General features: G+C 50.6%; 1 protein-coding gene across 1 annotated transcript in view; it reads left to right on the top strand.

Annotated features, from left to right (window-relative positions):
- ALX4 (ALX homeobox 4) overlaps positions 1-15,982 on the top strand; it is a 41,639-nt gene extending 25,657 nt beyond the window's left edge. Inside the window, exons 2-4 of the mRNA XM_071559463.1 lie at positions 2,591-2,901; positions 10,639-10,767; positions 12,868-15,982. Coding sequence (XP_071415564.1) covers positions 2,591-2,901; positions 10,639-10,767; positions 12,868-13,191 — 764 coding nt within the window. The 3' untranslated portion in view covers positions 13,192-15,982. The remainder of the gene's footprint in view (positions 1-2,590; positions 2,902-10,638; positions 10,768-12,867) is intronic.
- Positions 15,983-16,937: the final 955 nt, after the last annotated feature.

Genomic DNA, 16,937 nt, shown 5'->3' on the forward strand with positions numbered 1-16,937 from the left:
TTGCAGGGCACATGGGAGTTAGGAAGGCAGCCAGCACAAACCTCTGGGAGAAAACATACTGAGCTTCCTGGCATCATAAATAATAAAAGAAAAAAAGAGAAAAAAATATTCCTGGAATACTTTCATTTATTTATTACTCTGTCTCTACTAACTCCCATAGGCAGTAGACTATTGCTGCAGACTTTCTGGAACTGTTTATTTTCAGTTGTGAAAATTATAAATATCACGTCTGTTGCATATGATTTACCCAGGCTGTGGGGCAGGGCCTGTTTTGGACAGGCCTGTCCACCTGCATTACCCAGGAGCAGTGGCAGAGGTCAGCTGGTCTGAGAGGGCAGGTGCAAAGAGGAGACAGGGTGTCAGTCCCCAGCCTAAATACTGGTCCTGGCACTCAGGAAGTATAAATGTTGGCAAAATGTTCCTAAGGATGAAAGCAAAGAGAATTGACACAGACTGCATAAGACTTTGGAAAGATTTACAGGGACCTCTTCAAAAGTCTGAGAGAACAGTGTTAGAGGAAGCAGTAAATCTGAAATCACAGTAGGGTAGTAGTGGCAGATAGCTCCTGCAACTCCATTTTACCTTCATCCAAGGTCTGCTTTCAACCCTTTTATAACAATTGTGCAATTTTTTTTTTCTGAAATCCCTTTGATAGCTCATCTTCCCAGGTTTAAATCTGGGTCTTCCTCCCCCTCGTGCCCAAGGGTGACAGCTACATTTCATCCCAATCACCTCAATGCAGTCTTTCAGCTGCAAGAGTGAGAAATGAAGAAGGATGTGTACACTTTCTCACAAGCCCATTCATGGGCTTTTAGCTGTGGAAACATGACAGACCTGTTCACAGAAGCGCTAAAACTCTAAATATACAGTGAATTAGTGGAAGGATGTTGTAACAAAAGATGAGTGCTAGAAAAAATGAAACTTGCCAAAGACACAGGCCAAGATGGCTGAGCTGGCATTAGTGACCTTGGATATGACACTGCCTGGGAAAAGCTCCCTGTGGGAACATCACTAGTTGGTGGAGTTGTTTCCCAGAAAGACGCATCCTGGAATGGTAACATTTAAAAATAGGCTAATGCAAAATTAAAATAAAAAAGATTAGCCAGTTCTCATATTCTTCATTTGGTAAGGAGAACATGGATAAGAAGTACCATTGTGCCACTTCCTCGACATTTATGAACTGAGCATAGTGGCTCAAAGTTAAAACCTGCAGTAGGGCTACCATGTGTTTTGTCCACAGATCTCAGTCAGAAATGTAGCCAGGTGTGACACTGAGCTGTGCAGCATGTGCAGGTGGGCCAGCCATTTGCACAGATCCCTCTCTTTCTCTGGTCTGGGAACAGCCTTAGGATGCAGAGCAATGGCATCAGACAAGGGAGAGCCACGGTCACTTGCCAGGACTCAGAGGGTCCTGCTAGCACATCAGGATTCTGGCTAGTGACGGGGACACCACTGCCACTGGAGGTAGAAGGTGGGCAGGAGAGGATGCCCCATCACAATGTCTGAGCCTGAGGATACATATGCCCCATTACAGAAGCTCAAAGGCAGTTTTACTTGTAGCTGCTAAGCCTTAAAAGAGGAACCAGCTCACTGGTTGAGTGATTGTCCTCCTCCTGCATCACCATACTGCTGTGTCATACATCATGTCCCATTAGTTACTAATTGTTGAGCGCAATCAGGTAGGAACACTTTCCCAGATTGCTGTCAGACTCCTTCTATCTCCCTCTGCCCCACACACAGGCTGGGCTGTTTCTGTAGGTGTCTCATGTCATCCTTTCCTGTGGCACTAAGGTTCAGTCATAGCCTCCTTGCCAAAAGCAGTGCAAGTCTGCACAAAAGGCTGCAAGAGTGACTGAGGTGTCAGTCAGGAGCACTTTTTCTGACACATCACCACTGCCAGGAGATGCAGGAGTAGAAAGCAGACCTTACCCAGCACTGCATGTGGCTGCTGGGTACTGCTTTTCTACTGTGTGCTATTCAGCCTAGGAGCACCAATGGGCTGGTGACTGGGGACCTGCTTGGTGCAGGGAGCAGATGGGTCCCTCTGTCCTCACAGACCTTTCCTGTGGCCAGGACCAAGGAATGTAGTGCTCTACAGGGGTTTAGTCCCAATGTGGGTCCTAAAGAAGGGTCTCGCTGATTGTGTGTGTGTGAATGCATAGGGCTCATCCTTCCACCTGGTTCTTGGAGAGGAAAGAGAAGCCGGCAGAGCTTGCCCTAAACTCCTCTTCCCTGTCTGTGCTGGCATCTGCAGCCTGTGATCAACCCTCCTGCCATAACAGCCACCTCCTCTCTTGAATACAGCTTGTCCAGCTCAGCTCCAGTACCTTTTGAGGCCAAGGCTGGCAGCTTTTCTGTACCTATGGCAGCCCTCTGCCTTGTGTCACCTAACCTTCCTCCTCTGTCTCTGCCCAGGTTTGGTGCCAATCTCTGCCCACCTTTGGGAATTGCTGCCCCTTCTGCTGGGGCTGGCTTTAACTAGTGGAACCAATTAATTGGTCAAAGGATTTATATCTGTTTCTTTCTTCCCATTCCCTGTTCCTTCTCAAACCTGCCCTCCTCTCCCCTCCCTGCCCTCCCACCCATATAGGCAAGGAAAGCGCTTTGGGAGAAGCCGACTTGCAGCCGAGCTCTGACCCTTCGGGAATGGACAGCAGCTACCTCAGCGTGAAGGAGGCTGGGGTGAAAGTGCCACAGGACAGGGCCAGCACAGACCTTCCAAGCCCCATGGACAAGGCCGACTCAGAGAGCAACAAGGGCAAAAAGCGGAGGAACCGCACCACCTTCACTAGTTATCAGCTGGAGGAGCTGGAGAAGGTCTTCCAGAAAACCCACTATCCTGATGTCTATGCCAGGGAGCAGCTAGCCATGAGGACAGACCTCACTGAGGCTCGTGTACAGGTATGGGGCAATGACCTGCAGCTGGGTGAGGGGTGGGTGAGCCATAAATGAACCCCTGACGTCCCCTGCAACCCCATCATAAGCTACAGGCAGTTTAGCCCTACCCAGAGCCCATGCCACAGGCTGGCACAACTCTCCAGCAGAGACAGGAGAGGGAGAAACATCTATGTCTGACACTAGTGTTGGCTCCTTTATTTGGTCTGGTGTCCTGTGCTCCAGTGTTCACAGGAACTTCTCTTGCCCTTGAGCTAATTGGACAACAGGTAGGTAAACCTCACCGCTCCCTGTAACAAAGCATTTTTAAAAACCCCTTTCTTCAGGACACTCACAGTGGACATAGATTCATTAGTCTGAGTAGGAGCAAGCTTTTCCACAAGATGAGCTCCGTCTGGCAAGATGGGGATGCAGAGGTGACCAGGAGTGCAGCAGCAGAGAGCATACAGTGATAGAGCATAGGCAGCTATTATTGCGAGCTTGGTTAAGCAGGTGCTGAGGCTGCACAAAACCAGGAGATCTGGAGCCAAAAGGTGCACCCACCACCTTGGGAGGAGCAGGAATGTGAAACAGCTACACTGTTGACTGAGTCTCAACCACCTTCACCCACAGCTTCCATGAACTAGCTTCCCCCAACTAACCTGGGCGTCCAGCAGAGTCAAAATCCACATCAAAGGAGTGAATGATTCTCTGACCGCTGCTCTTTCCTCTGAGTCAAGATTAAACAGAAGGCCTGGCAGGGCTCAGAAGCATGTGCAAAAAGGAATGTTGCAGCTCATACCTTGTTGGCTAGCTTTTTCTCCTGCCTAACTAATCCTGCAACTTTCCATCTGCAGGCATTTGTCTGCTCACCATCCCAGACTTTGCGTTAACATCAAGAATGTTGGTTAAGGCATGGTGCTAATAATAAGGTCACAGGTTCAATCCCTATATGGGCCATTCACTAATAGCTGGGCTTGATGATCCTTGTGGGTCTCTTGAAACTCAGAATATTCTGTGATTTACCTGAATAGTTAGCCTGTGGAGACACCTTATTGTATCTCTTACCCCAGGAAGACTCCCAGCACCCAGACAACTCAGCTTGCCCTCCACCTTAACCTTTACAAGTAGTTGTTGCGAGCAGTCAAAGCAGGAAGGCCGGCATCCATGCTTAAGTCCACTTCAGTCTGTACCTTCACTACCAGATTCAACTGGAAGCAGGATTTTTCTTGTTTGCTTCCTAAATTGATTTACAGGACTGGTGTGCTCTTCTTCCCCACAGCTGTTTCTCTTCAGGCTGCAGTACGATTCCATTGGTCTTGAGAGTAGCATGCTGAGCGCTGCAGGATAGGCAGAGGAAGGCATCAGCTCTTTACTTCTGTCTCTAGACGAAGCCCTTGATTTCCCAGGAATACATTACAAGTGCCGATGGGGGCTCTTGAGAGGCCAGGCCCAGCATTTAGTTACATGCTGCACAGTGCATGAAATTCCTTTTGCTCAGGAATGAGAATGGAGTGCTGGAAAGTAGCGAGCTTCTCCTGCTCACTTCTGAGCCAGGGTGTGAAGCTAGAGTGTCATGCCAGCCAGCATGCAGGCCTGGCTAACAGACCCAGGGCAGGCAAGGCAGATGCAATGTACAAGTTCCTTGCATACGATCCATGATCTTGGGGTTTTTCCCCCACTGGATAACACTAAAGCTGAGGGCAGAAGCACCTCAGGAGGCAGCCAGGAGAATATCTGGCAGAGGGCGATTTCACCTTGTCCTGAGATAAGTGCCCCAGCAGTCTGTTGCCATGATTGCCAGCACACATTTTTTGCTTGGGATGGCGCTGACAGGGATCATGCAACAGAGCAGCTGAAGGACTTGTCCAAGTGGCCTAGCACTTGAACACTTACCCTGGGGTTAAAGGGGTAAACACTTGTATTTCAGGCATTTCCCAGCTCTGCCAGGAAGAACCCAGTCCCTTGGCTACAGGCTGGCACCCAGCCACCACCTCCCTGTCACTGGAGAGCAAGAACCAGCAGACTTGTGCCAAGTGCAGTGGGTGCTGGCTGTGCAGGCTCGGGATGCCCCATGTGCCAGGTATCTCACATGTGTTCCCAGGGGGCTGAGGCTGCTGGCTTGTGAACTGCTCATCCTCATCATGGCAGTGGCAGTCCCCAGAAGCATGGAGGCGCAGTCTGAGATGGCACAGGGTTCTGCTGCTGATGACACAGTGCTACGCTTCCTGTGACAGAAGCTTTTGGGATCATAGCCTTAGTGAATCACACTAGTACCTGTCTCCAGCTCTGGGTTGTGTTATACTTTGTTTAGGCTTGACTTTGGTCTCCCACTCCTCTCAGCAGCTCTGCTCTGTGGGGGCCTTCCAGTGCCAGCACCACAGCACTGAGGGCTATCAGCTCACAGCCAAAGAGTGGGTATGGGCATGGGACAGCAGCTCAGGAGCAAATGCCTATGACAAGGCATGAGAACCAAGGGCTAGAAGGTGAAAATCAAAAATTAGCCAGGAGCTGCTTACTATTTTCCCCCTGAAAGCCCAATAGCTGTTATGTACTCAGACACCCTCCACCAAGCTGGCAGAGGCTCTGGCTGCTGTGAGGTGTTTGGGGACACACCTATGTCAGCCCCATGGGCTCTGAGGAAAGCTCATCAGTCTCACTTCCAAGGAAGGTATGGTCATCTAAGGGATGCCAAATGTGCTGGAATAATTTCATGGAGGCCAGCTTCAGCTGCCTGTGAGGCTGAACTAAGCAAAGTAGAGTGGCAGGAAGGAGAGGCATCCAGCAAGTCTGATGTGTGATGCTTCTTCCCAGCTTTTGGCTGGAGGTCATCCCCTCTGGCTGGGCTCCCCGGGGAGCATAACCAGCCACACAGCAGGCAGGAGCAGATGTGGAGCCCAGACAGGCAAGTGGCAGCTCTGATTTTTAAAACCTTTCCCAAGCTCATGCTTCATTAATGAAATAGCTGCTGGAGTTCTTGGTCCTGGAGAAGAGTCAATGCCAGCAGCATGCATGAGATGGGTCACACTGTCTGTGAAGAGGTGGCATTCCACAGTCTGGTCCCTCTCCTACTCCATTTCCCTGCCTGCCTCTGTTTCCAGCCATCTGTGGTGGTGTCCAACAATGTCAAAACTAACTCCCCCTGTGATGCAATGCAGCATTTTCCCTGTCTGCCCCCTACAGCCTGGCCCTTTGTTTCCATGTGCTGTTAAGATACTGCACATCTCTGTCATCCAAAGTGGGAGCCATGCACAAGCCCTCTGCAGAGGCAGAGCCACACAGCCAAGAGAGACTGCTATGGCTCAGACACAAACCTGTAAGGGTATGCAGTGGGCGCTGCATTCATGTAGGTCCTACACAATGTGTATATTCCATTCCTTTATTCTCTTTCATGTCTGGGGCTGCAGAGCCCCAGAAAGAGCTTCTGCTTGGTATCACTAACTGCCTGATACAGTGACTGCCTGAGATGCTTCCAGATCATCCAGGTCTGCAGCATATCTGAAGCAGTGGCATTAGAAAAACATGGTAGACACACGTATTCACACACGGCTCCTTCCCCTTGCATATACTTACATACACATCTCAGACCCTGCCAGCCTGGCCCTGGCTGCTCAGCTCTCTTGGGCTGTGGGTACCTCTGCCTCCTGAACTGCTCTGTGGCAGAGGAGAAAAGAATGGGGCTGGAAGGAGTCTTTACAGCCAGAGACTATAACCCTTTGGCTAGCCCCCCTCAGAGCCAGCCTTAAGATTGCTGGGACCATTAATGAAATGTTTTAGGTGGTGACCCTGTGATGCACCGGGTGCTTGAAAGTGAGAGGGAAATGTCAAACTCCGCTGTAGGAAAATCACCCCCTTGGAAAAAAAGAAAAGGAAAAAAGCAAAGGAAAACAAGAAGTAATATATCTTGATCCCTTTTCCCCCATAAAACCCTGGGAGGCTCATGGAAGGAGCGGAAAGACTGAGCTAAGCCTGCAGGAAATTAAACATGAAATGAAAACAAGCTCAAGTTATTCAATTCTCTCATCCCAGGCTCCAATTTCCCATTCCAGGCCACTGATAAAATGGTGTCCAGTTTCAGTGTTCAAGGATGAATTCTGGCTCTGTTCTTGCAGTCTGGAAAGCAAAGGGATGGTAGCCATCTCTGGCAAGAAGGGAGACGGCCTGGCCTTTTGCAGAGGGATGGGGTGCTAGACACAGACAGATGGAGGCTGAGCAGAGAGAGGAGGGCAGGAGGGTTGGAGGACAGGAATTGGAAGAATGGATGTTACAAGGCTTCCAGGGGAGAGTAGGAACACAACATAGATCATGGAACATGGTGTGTAACTCTTGTCTGCACCAGGGCAGTGATGCAGTGAGGGGTGTTGAGCACAGGACATGAGCACAACCCCATGGCTGCTAGCAGCCAAACACCGCATGTGTGCAGAGGCCAGCCTCACCTTCCAGCACTGCATGGATGGGGCTAAGAGAGAGGAAAAGCATCTTTCTCTTTTACTTGGAGGAAAGACAAAAGTAGTGATGCAGCCCCTGGATACCCAGACATGGCCAGAGTGTCCTGGGTGAGGGCCCAGTCCAGCCCATCCACCTGTGCCCTGTGCAGGGCATGTGGGACTTGGTGGCAGAGGCAGACTGTCAGTACCCAACAGGTGCAAGAGTAGAGGCAACAAGACAGCAAACAGGGGTCTTCTGCTTGCTTTCTCTTTCTCAGGCTATTCCTGGCCTCTTCACCCCCAACAGCACATCAGCTGGGTATGCATATGGATTAAGGTACCAGCATATGGCTGAATGTTTATGAAGACATGAAACATCTTCTGTTCTGTAGATTTTTATAGGGTTGATTTGGTACATCAGGGCTTATCAAAGCACTGTCTGCAGGAGTCAGATACACAACATTACCCTACACTCCTACTCTAACTGTTAACACTGAGATTCAGCCCACAGAGACTACTGGTCTCTGCACAAAGTACCCCATCCAGGATACACTGCACCACCAACTGTTGTCACATCCACATCCGAAAGCAGTCTCTCTTGATAAAAAGTGACAGGCAATGAAAGGCAAATGGACTTCTGTTGGGGTTTAGATTTTCTTTCTAAAAGCAGTGTCTTCTAAGATTGTAGAAATACTAAGGATTAGTTGGTTTTTTTGCTGACATCTTCACATTATACATTGCCTTGCCTGTCTTGTTTTCCCTGGAGCACTGTGGGGGTCTGGAGAAAGCCAACTGCAAAATACTTACAAGGATTTCGACCAGAGGAGAAAGGAGAACTTTAAAAAACAGTCAAAACCCTGTCACAAGTGTTTTGGAACTATGGCTTACTGCCAGATCTCAAAGTGTCCTTGGTGACTGTGGAACCAATGCTTGGACTGAAGACACTCTTTCAGCCTGATGCAATGATTTGCCACACCCTTCCAGCCCACCAGCCACATGGCAATTGTGATTTGGAAACTGCCAGTTTAAACCATTTTGCTCTGCCAGAGTCAGTTCAATCTAATTCATAAATGTGGCAGAGCAAAGGCTGAGACCCTGCTCTGCTTCACCTGGTCCAAGGAAACCTCCCTGTGGCTCCATCAAGACAGCTGCTGTGCTCTCCTGGGAAGACGAGCACGCAACCCCTGCACTGATGGCTTCAAAGGTCATGCCGCAGAGCCATTCAGCACTGAGGGGGCCTGTGCTTGGCTGCCCTGCTCCCAGGTCGGATGCTGAGCTGGGCTCCCCTGCACAGCAGTGCAGGTGTGAAGGTAAGGTGGCCTGTGCCTTCACCAGGCAGGGAATGGCTGCATATGCCTGGCATATGTTCATCCTGGCCTCACGCAGAGTCAGCACTCTGCTCCCTACCTGTTCTCCACCCCTCTGTGCACAGCGGGGCCTCCTCTGCCTGAGGAGGAACTGGGTCACCACCGCTAACTTTGAATCTGCAGATCAAAGCAGTATGATCCGGTCCAGCCCTGGGACTGGCCTGCAGCTGGGCTGGAGTGGCTGTGCCAAGAAGAGATAGAAGAAAAGCAGACAGATGCCTGGGGCATCAAACCTGCTCCAGTAGGACGCTCTTCATGTGCAGCATGTGCTCAGCTGAGATAATGTTAGGACCTTTCTGCTTGTTCTTTTTGCACCCACTGAAAGTACTCATAGGGGTTTTGATTTAGGGTAGGGGGGTTAAGAGCAGCTGTTTTGGGTAAGGCTAGTCTGACCACACCACGGATGGTCCATGCTAGTGGTATTGCCATGGCTGTGAAGCAGGGTGCTAAACTCTTCACCATCCACAGCCTGCATGGGGAGGACATGCCTGGGTGCTGCATCATCTGCTCCCCACTCCAAGCAGAACACAGCATAGGGCCAGACCCTTCACTGCCCACTCATACCATGGGGATGGCCGCAGTGGGGAGCTGTGAGAGACCAGCACAAGGCTGCCTCTGTGGAGGGAAGGTGGAAACTGGAGAAGGGGAGCCTGAAACAACTCTTCCAGCACAAGCAAGAAGGTCAGCTGAGACCAGAAACCCCAATCCCTCATGTTTCTCTCTCCCTGTAGCAGCTTCTAGTTGCATTGACGCAGGTTGCATGTGCCACTGGTCTCCTGCCTCCCTGGAAGTTGGCCTGCCACACCACCATGTGCCAAGTGACTGGCTTGTCCTCCTCTTCTCTGAAGACACAAACTTCCCACCTGGCACCTGCTTTCCGCCGCCGCTTGTCAAGCAGTGAAGCTGCCCCATGGCCAGGTGTGGGAAGGGCCAAGCTGTTCATTACCAATGCACCCCCATCGCTCCCAGCAACTCACCGTGTAAAACTCAAAGCAGAACCGAGAGGCTCTAGGACTGCTCCTTTCATGCGCTGGCGTGACCTGTACAACCTAGCCCCTGGTGATCGCCCTCATCTCTCAGTGCCTTCAAAGCAGCTCTTGATTGATGTGTTTCCCTGACTCACAAGCTTCAAGAGGCTTTGAAGACACTGGGACAGGCTCTGATCTCTCTTAGGCTGATGCAAATCAGGAGCAACGGTGCTGACAACAGTGCAATAATCCACACTGATGTCAAGCCAGTAAAAATAAGAGCAGAAACAGAGTTTTGGTCTTTGCCTTGAAGGGATATGAGCAGCACTGTGAAGCAGAGAGCTGCAAACTCTGCAAAGAAAACTCAGTGTAAAGCAAAGGACACTGTAGAAGGGCACTTGTCCTTTTCTGCAGCTAAGGAGGGAAGGGGTGTTAGGTTTTTTATCTCTCATCACCATTAAGAAAAAGAAGGGTGAGAGTTTGGTGAGAAATGCAAACTTCAGCCAACAGTGTTGTCAGAGCCAGGATTAGCCCTGGAGAAAGACCCATCACTGCTGGTTTCAGCCTGGTGGCAGCACACAGCAATGTATTCACACTTGCTATCTGAGACTGGCTAACAGCAGGGGAGCTGTGGGCAGAGCCCGGGTAACACAGGTTTCAGGGTGAGAGGAAGATGGGCTATCCCAGGGCAAATTAGGCTGTGGGAGGCAAGAGCTGTGAGCGTCCCCAGAGAGGCAGTACACCAAAAGATGAGAGTCTCCTTTCATCTGGGGTGTGCCCAGTCTAGGAGAAAAGGCTGGCCCCAGACCTCCAAGAGATGTAGGGCAGGACTGTCACTCCACCTTGCAGAGCTTGTGTGTGGAGGAGTGCCCATCTCCATGCCATGTAAAATCACCCACCTGGTGAAGTACAGCTCACTGGTGGGCTCCTCAGGGCTGCCAGGCTCCCAGCTGCTTCTGCCAGCTCCCATTGTTCACCGTCCCCCTCTTGCTCTCTCCCCAGGTGTGGTTTCAGAACCGGCGAGCAAAATGGCGCAAGAGGGAGCGATTCGGTCAGATGCAGCAGGTCCGGACCCACTTCTCCACTGCCTATGAGCTGCCTTTGCTCACCCGTGCTGAGAACTATGCCCAGGTGAGTGCATTCCCCTTCCCTGGCCCATCTGTCCGAATACCTGCTGGACACATTGTGTCTAGTCCCAGTCCTCCCCAAGTCATGCTTCCCTTCTAAGGTTCACCCATCTGACCTCAGGCAAGGTTGCAAGAATGCAGTGCCAGGGCTATACCCATTGTCAAGAACTGAAGGGCTGGAAGTTTTTTAGTGGGGTGTCCTGCCTGGCTGCCTCTTGCCCCAGCCCAGAGCAGCCACCTTTAAAGCAGGTACCAAGGCCAGCCCTGTGTGACTTAGTGCAGCACCCTTTGGGCACAGGTCACCCTGCTCAGCACATCCTACTACACTGTCCTTCTCCTGCCACGTATGCTGCCGCCCACTAACTTCCTATCAGTTTGAGGAAGATTCAAAAGGCTACCTCATTCCTAAAGAACAGCAGCTCCCAGGAAGCCTTCCTGTTGCCATGTCTGGGTTTCCAAGCTCCTTGGACATGGAGATTGAACAAAAGCATTTTTCCCCTGGCAAATTCCCAGAGTGATGGGCTGTGGTACTCACAACACACCTGATAACATCTGGGGATGCTTCCCAGGGGATTTGCAGGTTTATTCTCTGAAGGAAGAGGGAGAGCAGCCTTGTTGGGGTACTTGAGGCTGCTTCTGGATTCTGTTGAAACTCTTCCTGCCCTGATTCTGGAAACATGTCACACAGCTGCCTCACCTGCTTAGCTTTCTGTCCTGGAAAACCTCTCACCAAAGAACCCTAAGCATTGGACCAGCTCCTGTTTCACAACACTGCCTTCAGACAATGCCAGGCAGACTGGTGTTTGTTAGCTCGAGGTCTAGGCTGTGCTTATGCAAAGCACTGCCTCTACCCTTCACTCTTCTTCCCAACACCCAGAATTTGCTCAAGGGCAGAGTTCTGCAGGTGTGATGCTCTGAACCTGACTGTCCTCACAGACCTGCTGGTAGTCCTACCTCCCTGGCACCTGGCTGTCAGCTACCTCCCCAGCCAGCACTGCACCAATGCTACCCTGCACCCAAGCCAGAAGTGTTTGACCTCTCTCCTGCTTGGCATCTCCCCCAGGCTGAACAAGGAGCCCTTATGAAACAGCCAAGAGATGCCAAAGCAGCTTTTCAAGCCAGGGACACTCTCAGCCACCTTTCCAGCATATCCTTCTTTTCCCTTGGTAACTTACACTCCCTCAATACTGCCCTCCTCTCCCAGCACTAGAAATCAAAAATTTGAGAAGCAATTTGCAGGAGGCAAAAGATCAGAGAGGGCCCAAGGGCCAGCAGTGGAGTGGGGCAGTGGAATGAAGGGCCCTTTGCTCTCTTGCTCCAGCCAGCTGCTCACCTCCTCCCTGCTTTCAACCTGCACGCCCATGTTCCTCCATGCCACAGCACACCTATTCCCACTGACAAATACTGAGCCACCCCCTCTTCTTCTGAAACATCACTTTATGCGTGACCCTGCAGGAGCCTGGATGGTCACTTGAGGTGGTCCTCCAGGGCTGTGCTCTGCGGAAGGGTGGATGATGCTGCCTCAGTGGGCTGGGTAGACAGGAGGGGAAACTGTCTGTGCTGTGAGCTGTAGGCAGCTCAGCTCTGACAGGCATGTCTTTGTGGTACAAAATAACCCTTGCCTAGGCAAAGCTACTCTGAGCTGGCGCAGGGGGATGGATCAGCAGCCTTGCAGCACCCTTTTCTGCCTGTTCCCTCTGTAATAGGTAGGACCACAGAAACATCATGGATGACATAAGGTTTTCTGTGTTGAGAAAAGTGGTCATGGTGCAAATAAAATAAGAGAAATCCCTGGGAGGGGAACAGATAAACAAAGAGATGCTATGGCAGAGGCTATGGCACAATCCTGCTCCTTGTGGGTTAGCCTCCTGCATATCCTGCCCCTCTCTGTGCTGGCATACAGGTTTTGGAGTGCATCTGCTGGCTCAAGAAGGGCTGTAGATGCCACTGCTGGCAGGGGCTGCATACCGCATGCCATTGCACTGGCTGCCCCTCGTGCAGGGCTGCCCTGCAGGACTAGGGCTGGACACACTCCATCCCTCCAGGCCAGCAGCTGGACACATCTTGCACAGGACAGCTCTGATGCTTCTTTTCTCACCCTCAGATCCAGAACCCCTCCTGGATTGGCAACAATGGAGCTGCCTCTCCTGTGCCTGCCTGTGTCGTCCCCTGCGAGACGGTGCCCTCCTGCATGTCCCCCCATGCTCACCCCCACGCGGGCAGCGGTGTCTCCGAGTTCCTCGGTGTGTCCGGCCCTGGCAGTCACGTGGGACAGACTCACATGGGTGGCCTCTTTGGCACAGCGGGGATGAGCCCCAGCCTCAATGGCTACGAGCTGAACAGCGAGCCGGACCGCAAGACTTCCAGCATCGCTGCCCTGAGGATGAAAGCAAAGGAGCACAGCGCCGCTATCTCCTGGGCAACATGACAGGGCTGCTGCCCAGAGCCTGTGAGACACGGAGACAGCACATAGGGACAGCTGAACAAATCCATCCACTTGGACTCCAGACAGCAGTTGCCTCCTCGGGGATCCGAATGCAGCACTTTTAGCTACCCTAGGCATATAAAGTACATATGTTAATGTAAGTGGAGTGTTTTCCAGCATGAACGTGGCAGCTCCTGGATTCCTGGGATCAGGCAGGGAGAGGGAGGCCATGGAGCAGCACCACTTCCATCAAGATCTGAGATGAGGTGCATTCCTTCTCACCACCACCTTCCTAATTACCCGGGCATTTTTTCTCCATGTTATTTTTTCTGATATCAGGTCTGCCTTTCCAAAGAGCAAGAGCCCACTGGCTTTTCAGTAGCTTCTCCCATTCCACCAGCCACACACACCCACACCCACACCCACAAACTCTCACACACACATGTTCTGTCCTGGGCAGGGGATGGGATGGGAACTCTGACACCAGCAAAGAGACACTTCTCACACTACTCATGTCATTTAAGTGGGAGCTACAACTTCCCGCAACTGAGCAGGAACAGAGCTGGAAAGATATCTGAAGCTAGAAAGAAGGCAACATTAGCCCGCCTCCTTCTACCCCACTTCCTCTCCATCTTATAGTCTGAGATGAAGCACTGAGTTGTAGAGGCCCAGGAAGGGGATATCCCTCTACCCAACACGTGCTATCATGCTAAGAGTCTTTGCCAGCCCTCTGGTGACCCAGAGGGAGGTGTATCCCAGCAGACCATAGCTTCCCAGCATGGCTCACTGCCCCAGGAAGTGCCTGGGCTTTGCTTTGCCTGGCTGTGGTCAATGATGAGGCTTATGTGCATGGTGGAACAGCAAAAAGTTTCTTCCAGTTTTCACTGGATAGGGAATCACTAACCTCAATTTAGAGACACTAGCTATAGGAGGGAAGCACTGTTGCTGTGTAAATCCACAGGTCCTCAGAGAGACTGCTCTGAGGAACAGCTCAAGTGCTAGCACACAGCCACAGTGACATGAGACCATCAGATTCCTCACACACCTCATCCTGGGGTCAGACATATGCAATGATAAGCCCTCCCTCAGCCCTCCACTCCAGAGCCCTGCTGCACACAACAGGTGAGGGCATCTCTGCATGGGGGATAGCCAGGGAATAAGCTGGGAAAGGACCGGAGGGTGGATGACATGGTGCTGCCCAATCTCCAGCCAGCTCGGATTCTCTTCACCTTGCAAAGGAAGCAGGAGACACCAGAACTTGCCTGGTTTGTCGGAGCCAAAGTGCCTCCCTGCTTTTTCCTCCCAATGCTGTGACATGCATAGCACTGTTAAGTAAATCTCCTTTGCAAGGCTAAACATTTTACAAGTTTTTGAATTATCTCATAGTACTAGGAATAATTTTGGAACATCCTTTTACCCCATTGAAATACCATGAAGGAGAAGCTGCAAGTCAGCTGCGCACTATCACCCACACAGCATGGCTATGGAGGCTGGACTTGAATCCTGTCAGCTGTCTTCAAGATTCGTAGGGCAACTACAGGATATTACTCATATAAAAATTGTTTTGTCCCCCTGCTCTATCTCCTCGTGTAGTGTTAGAGGATCTTGTAGTTCAAGGTCCAGGAATATCTAGTCTTGGAAGAGGCTGCAAATAAGCTACAACCAAATGTCAGGTTTCAGGTTAACAAGCTATACAAGTGTTCCCATAGTGCCTAGACTGTCATACACTACCTAAATGATATAGCATTGCTAGGTCAAAAGTAATATATTTATTGGAATACAAAAAGACCAGTAGTACTCTCTTTTCTCTCTGCAGAAATGCTCAGAGATGCCTGGTACACACAGGGAGCCAGCACACATTTAAGCACACAATGTGTATGACCAGAGTCATACGAACATTCAGCAGAGACATTGTGCATGGTGGCTTAGATGCTAGAAGTGATGCTGATCACTGAACTGGAAAGGATCATGCTGACCAGCTGGAGATATACACCACCCAGACTGGGTGCCCCCAAAGCCACTGAGGTTGCCAGCCATCCAGGGATCAGTGGCAGCAGGTGATTTCTCCATCACATTTTGTGCAGGCAGCTGAGCATAGTGTTGAGAGCATTTTCCCAGGTACACCAAAGAGCTTGATGCTTTCCACAGGCAGCAGGCAATCCGTGAAGGGCTACTGCCCAAACAGCCCAGTACCATAACTGACAAGACAAATTAGCAACAGGCAGAGCTAAGGAGAGGGTGGTGGGGCAGGCAGGGTCCCGCGTGGCCTGCAGGTATGACAGGCAGCTCCAGTGGAGGACTGTATCTATTCAAGAACTTACCTGCGTTACCTACCGCAGTTAAAGGCTAGCTTTTCCTCACAGACTTCCACAAGGTCAGGATTTCATCCAAGCTGTTTAACAGCCCAGAGGATTAAGTGCTATATCCCTGTTGTTAGGGACTCCTGGCAGCTGACTTGGCATATAGAGAGGCTTGGGCCCCATTTTCTTTCCCCTTAAAAGTCATGGAGAAAGCACATATTGGACTCCTTTTAATTCAAATGCCACTGCACATGCCCAGCCCTCAGCCTGCCTGAAAGCATCACAAGGTGAGGGGGAGATGTTGTTCCTTGGACACCCCCTACCACAGGCTCCCTTCCTGTTCACTGCCATGGGCAGCCCAGCTGCTCACTGGGCTCTGCCTCACCTCTCTGTGTGCTGTCACTATTCTGGCCAGCTCCCTTGTGGGTCATGCTGAAAGGCTTGCCCCTCACAAATCTCCAAAAGCAGTTTATTCTGGCAGTTTTTAAGCTAAATCCATCTGTATTTACACATATCTTTAAAAAATAATTTAAAAGTTTTTTAAAAAAACCTAGCTGTTAAATTAACATGCAAAACTATATAAATATATATATATATAACATGCATATATATATATATATATATATATATATATATATATATAATCTTAACCTAGCCAGTCTGCAGCTACTGCATTTCTTAAGGGTCACAGGGTCAGCGCTGTTCTTGCAATCTCAAGTTACCATGATGACACCATTTTAATTATTATTATTATTATTTTAATACCTTTCAACTCTATTTATGACTTCCTTCTCTATTTATTTCTTATTTAGTATTTTACTCCTGTCCATACATTGAGTTGCGATTCCCTGGCTTGGACTGGTCTTCAAAGCTGCAAGCTTTGTCCCCAGCCACCACCAAAATGTCTCACAAGCCCCAGCTGCTCTAACACCTTCCATGCCCATAGTGGCATCCTCTGTGGATGCAGCCCAGCTAGCTGGACTCACCCATCTGCTTTCTCCAGCCTCATGGAGGTAGCAAAACATTTCTCTCAAGCAGTTCTGGCTCTGCCTATGTAACAAGTACCATAGAAACGGGCTGCCTTATGTTGCCCATGGTTAAAAATTACCGGAGATGTCCCAGATCTCTGAGATCAGGAGGATGCAAATCGTGAGAGCAGCATAGGTTCCTGGCACCTACTTAAAAGTGGTGGGGTTCCACTCGCTGCCAAGTACTCAGAGGCACTGCTTTGTCTGCAAGCAATAGGTAATGCTTTGGTAGCAATTGCAAACCAGCAGAGAACCACGCTTGGGCTTGCTGGCCCTGCAGGGTCCAGACTCTAAGGGCTGCTGTGCCTGAACAAGCTCATGGAGGAGTGAGACAGGGGCCAGGTCAGGCCTCCAGCACATCGCCTACTGCCAGCACTGCCACCCACCTGTGCTCCTAGAGGGCTCTCCAGCCAGTTGCCAG

Source organism: Pithys albifrons, chromosome 6 (genome assembly GCF_047495875.1).
Source record: "Pithys albifrons albifrons isolate INPA30051 chromosome 6, PitAlb_v1, whole genome shotgun sequence".
NCBI lineage: Eukaryota > Metazoa > Chordata > Aves > Passeriformes > Thamnophilidae > Pithys > Pithys albifrons.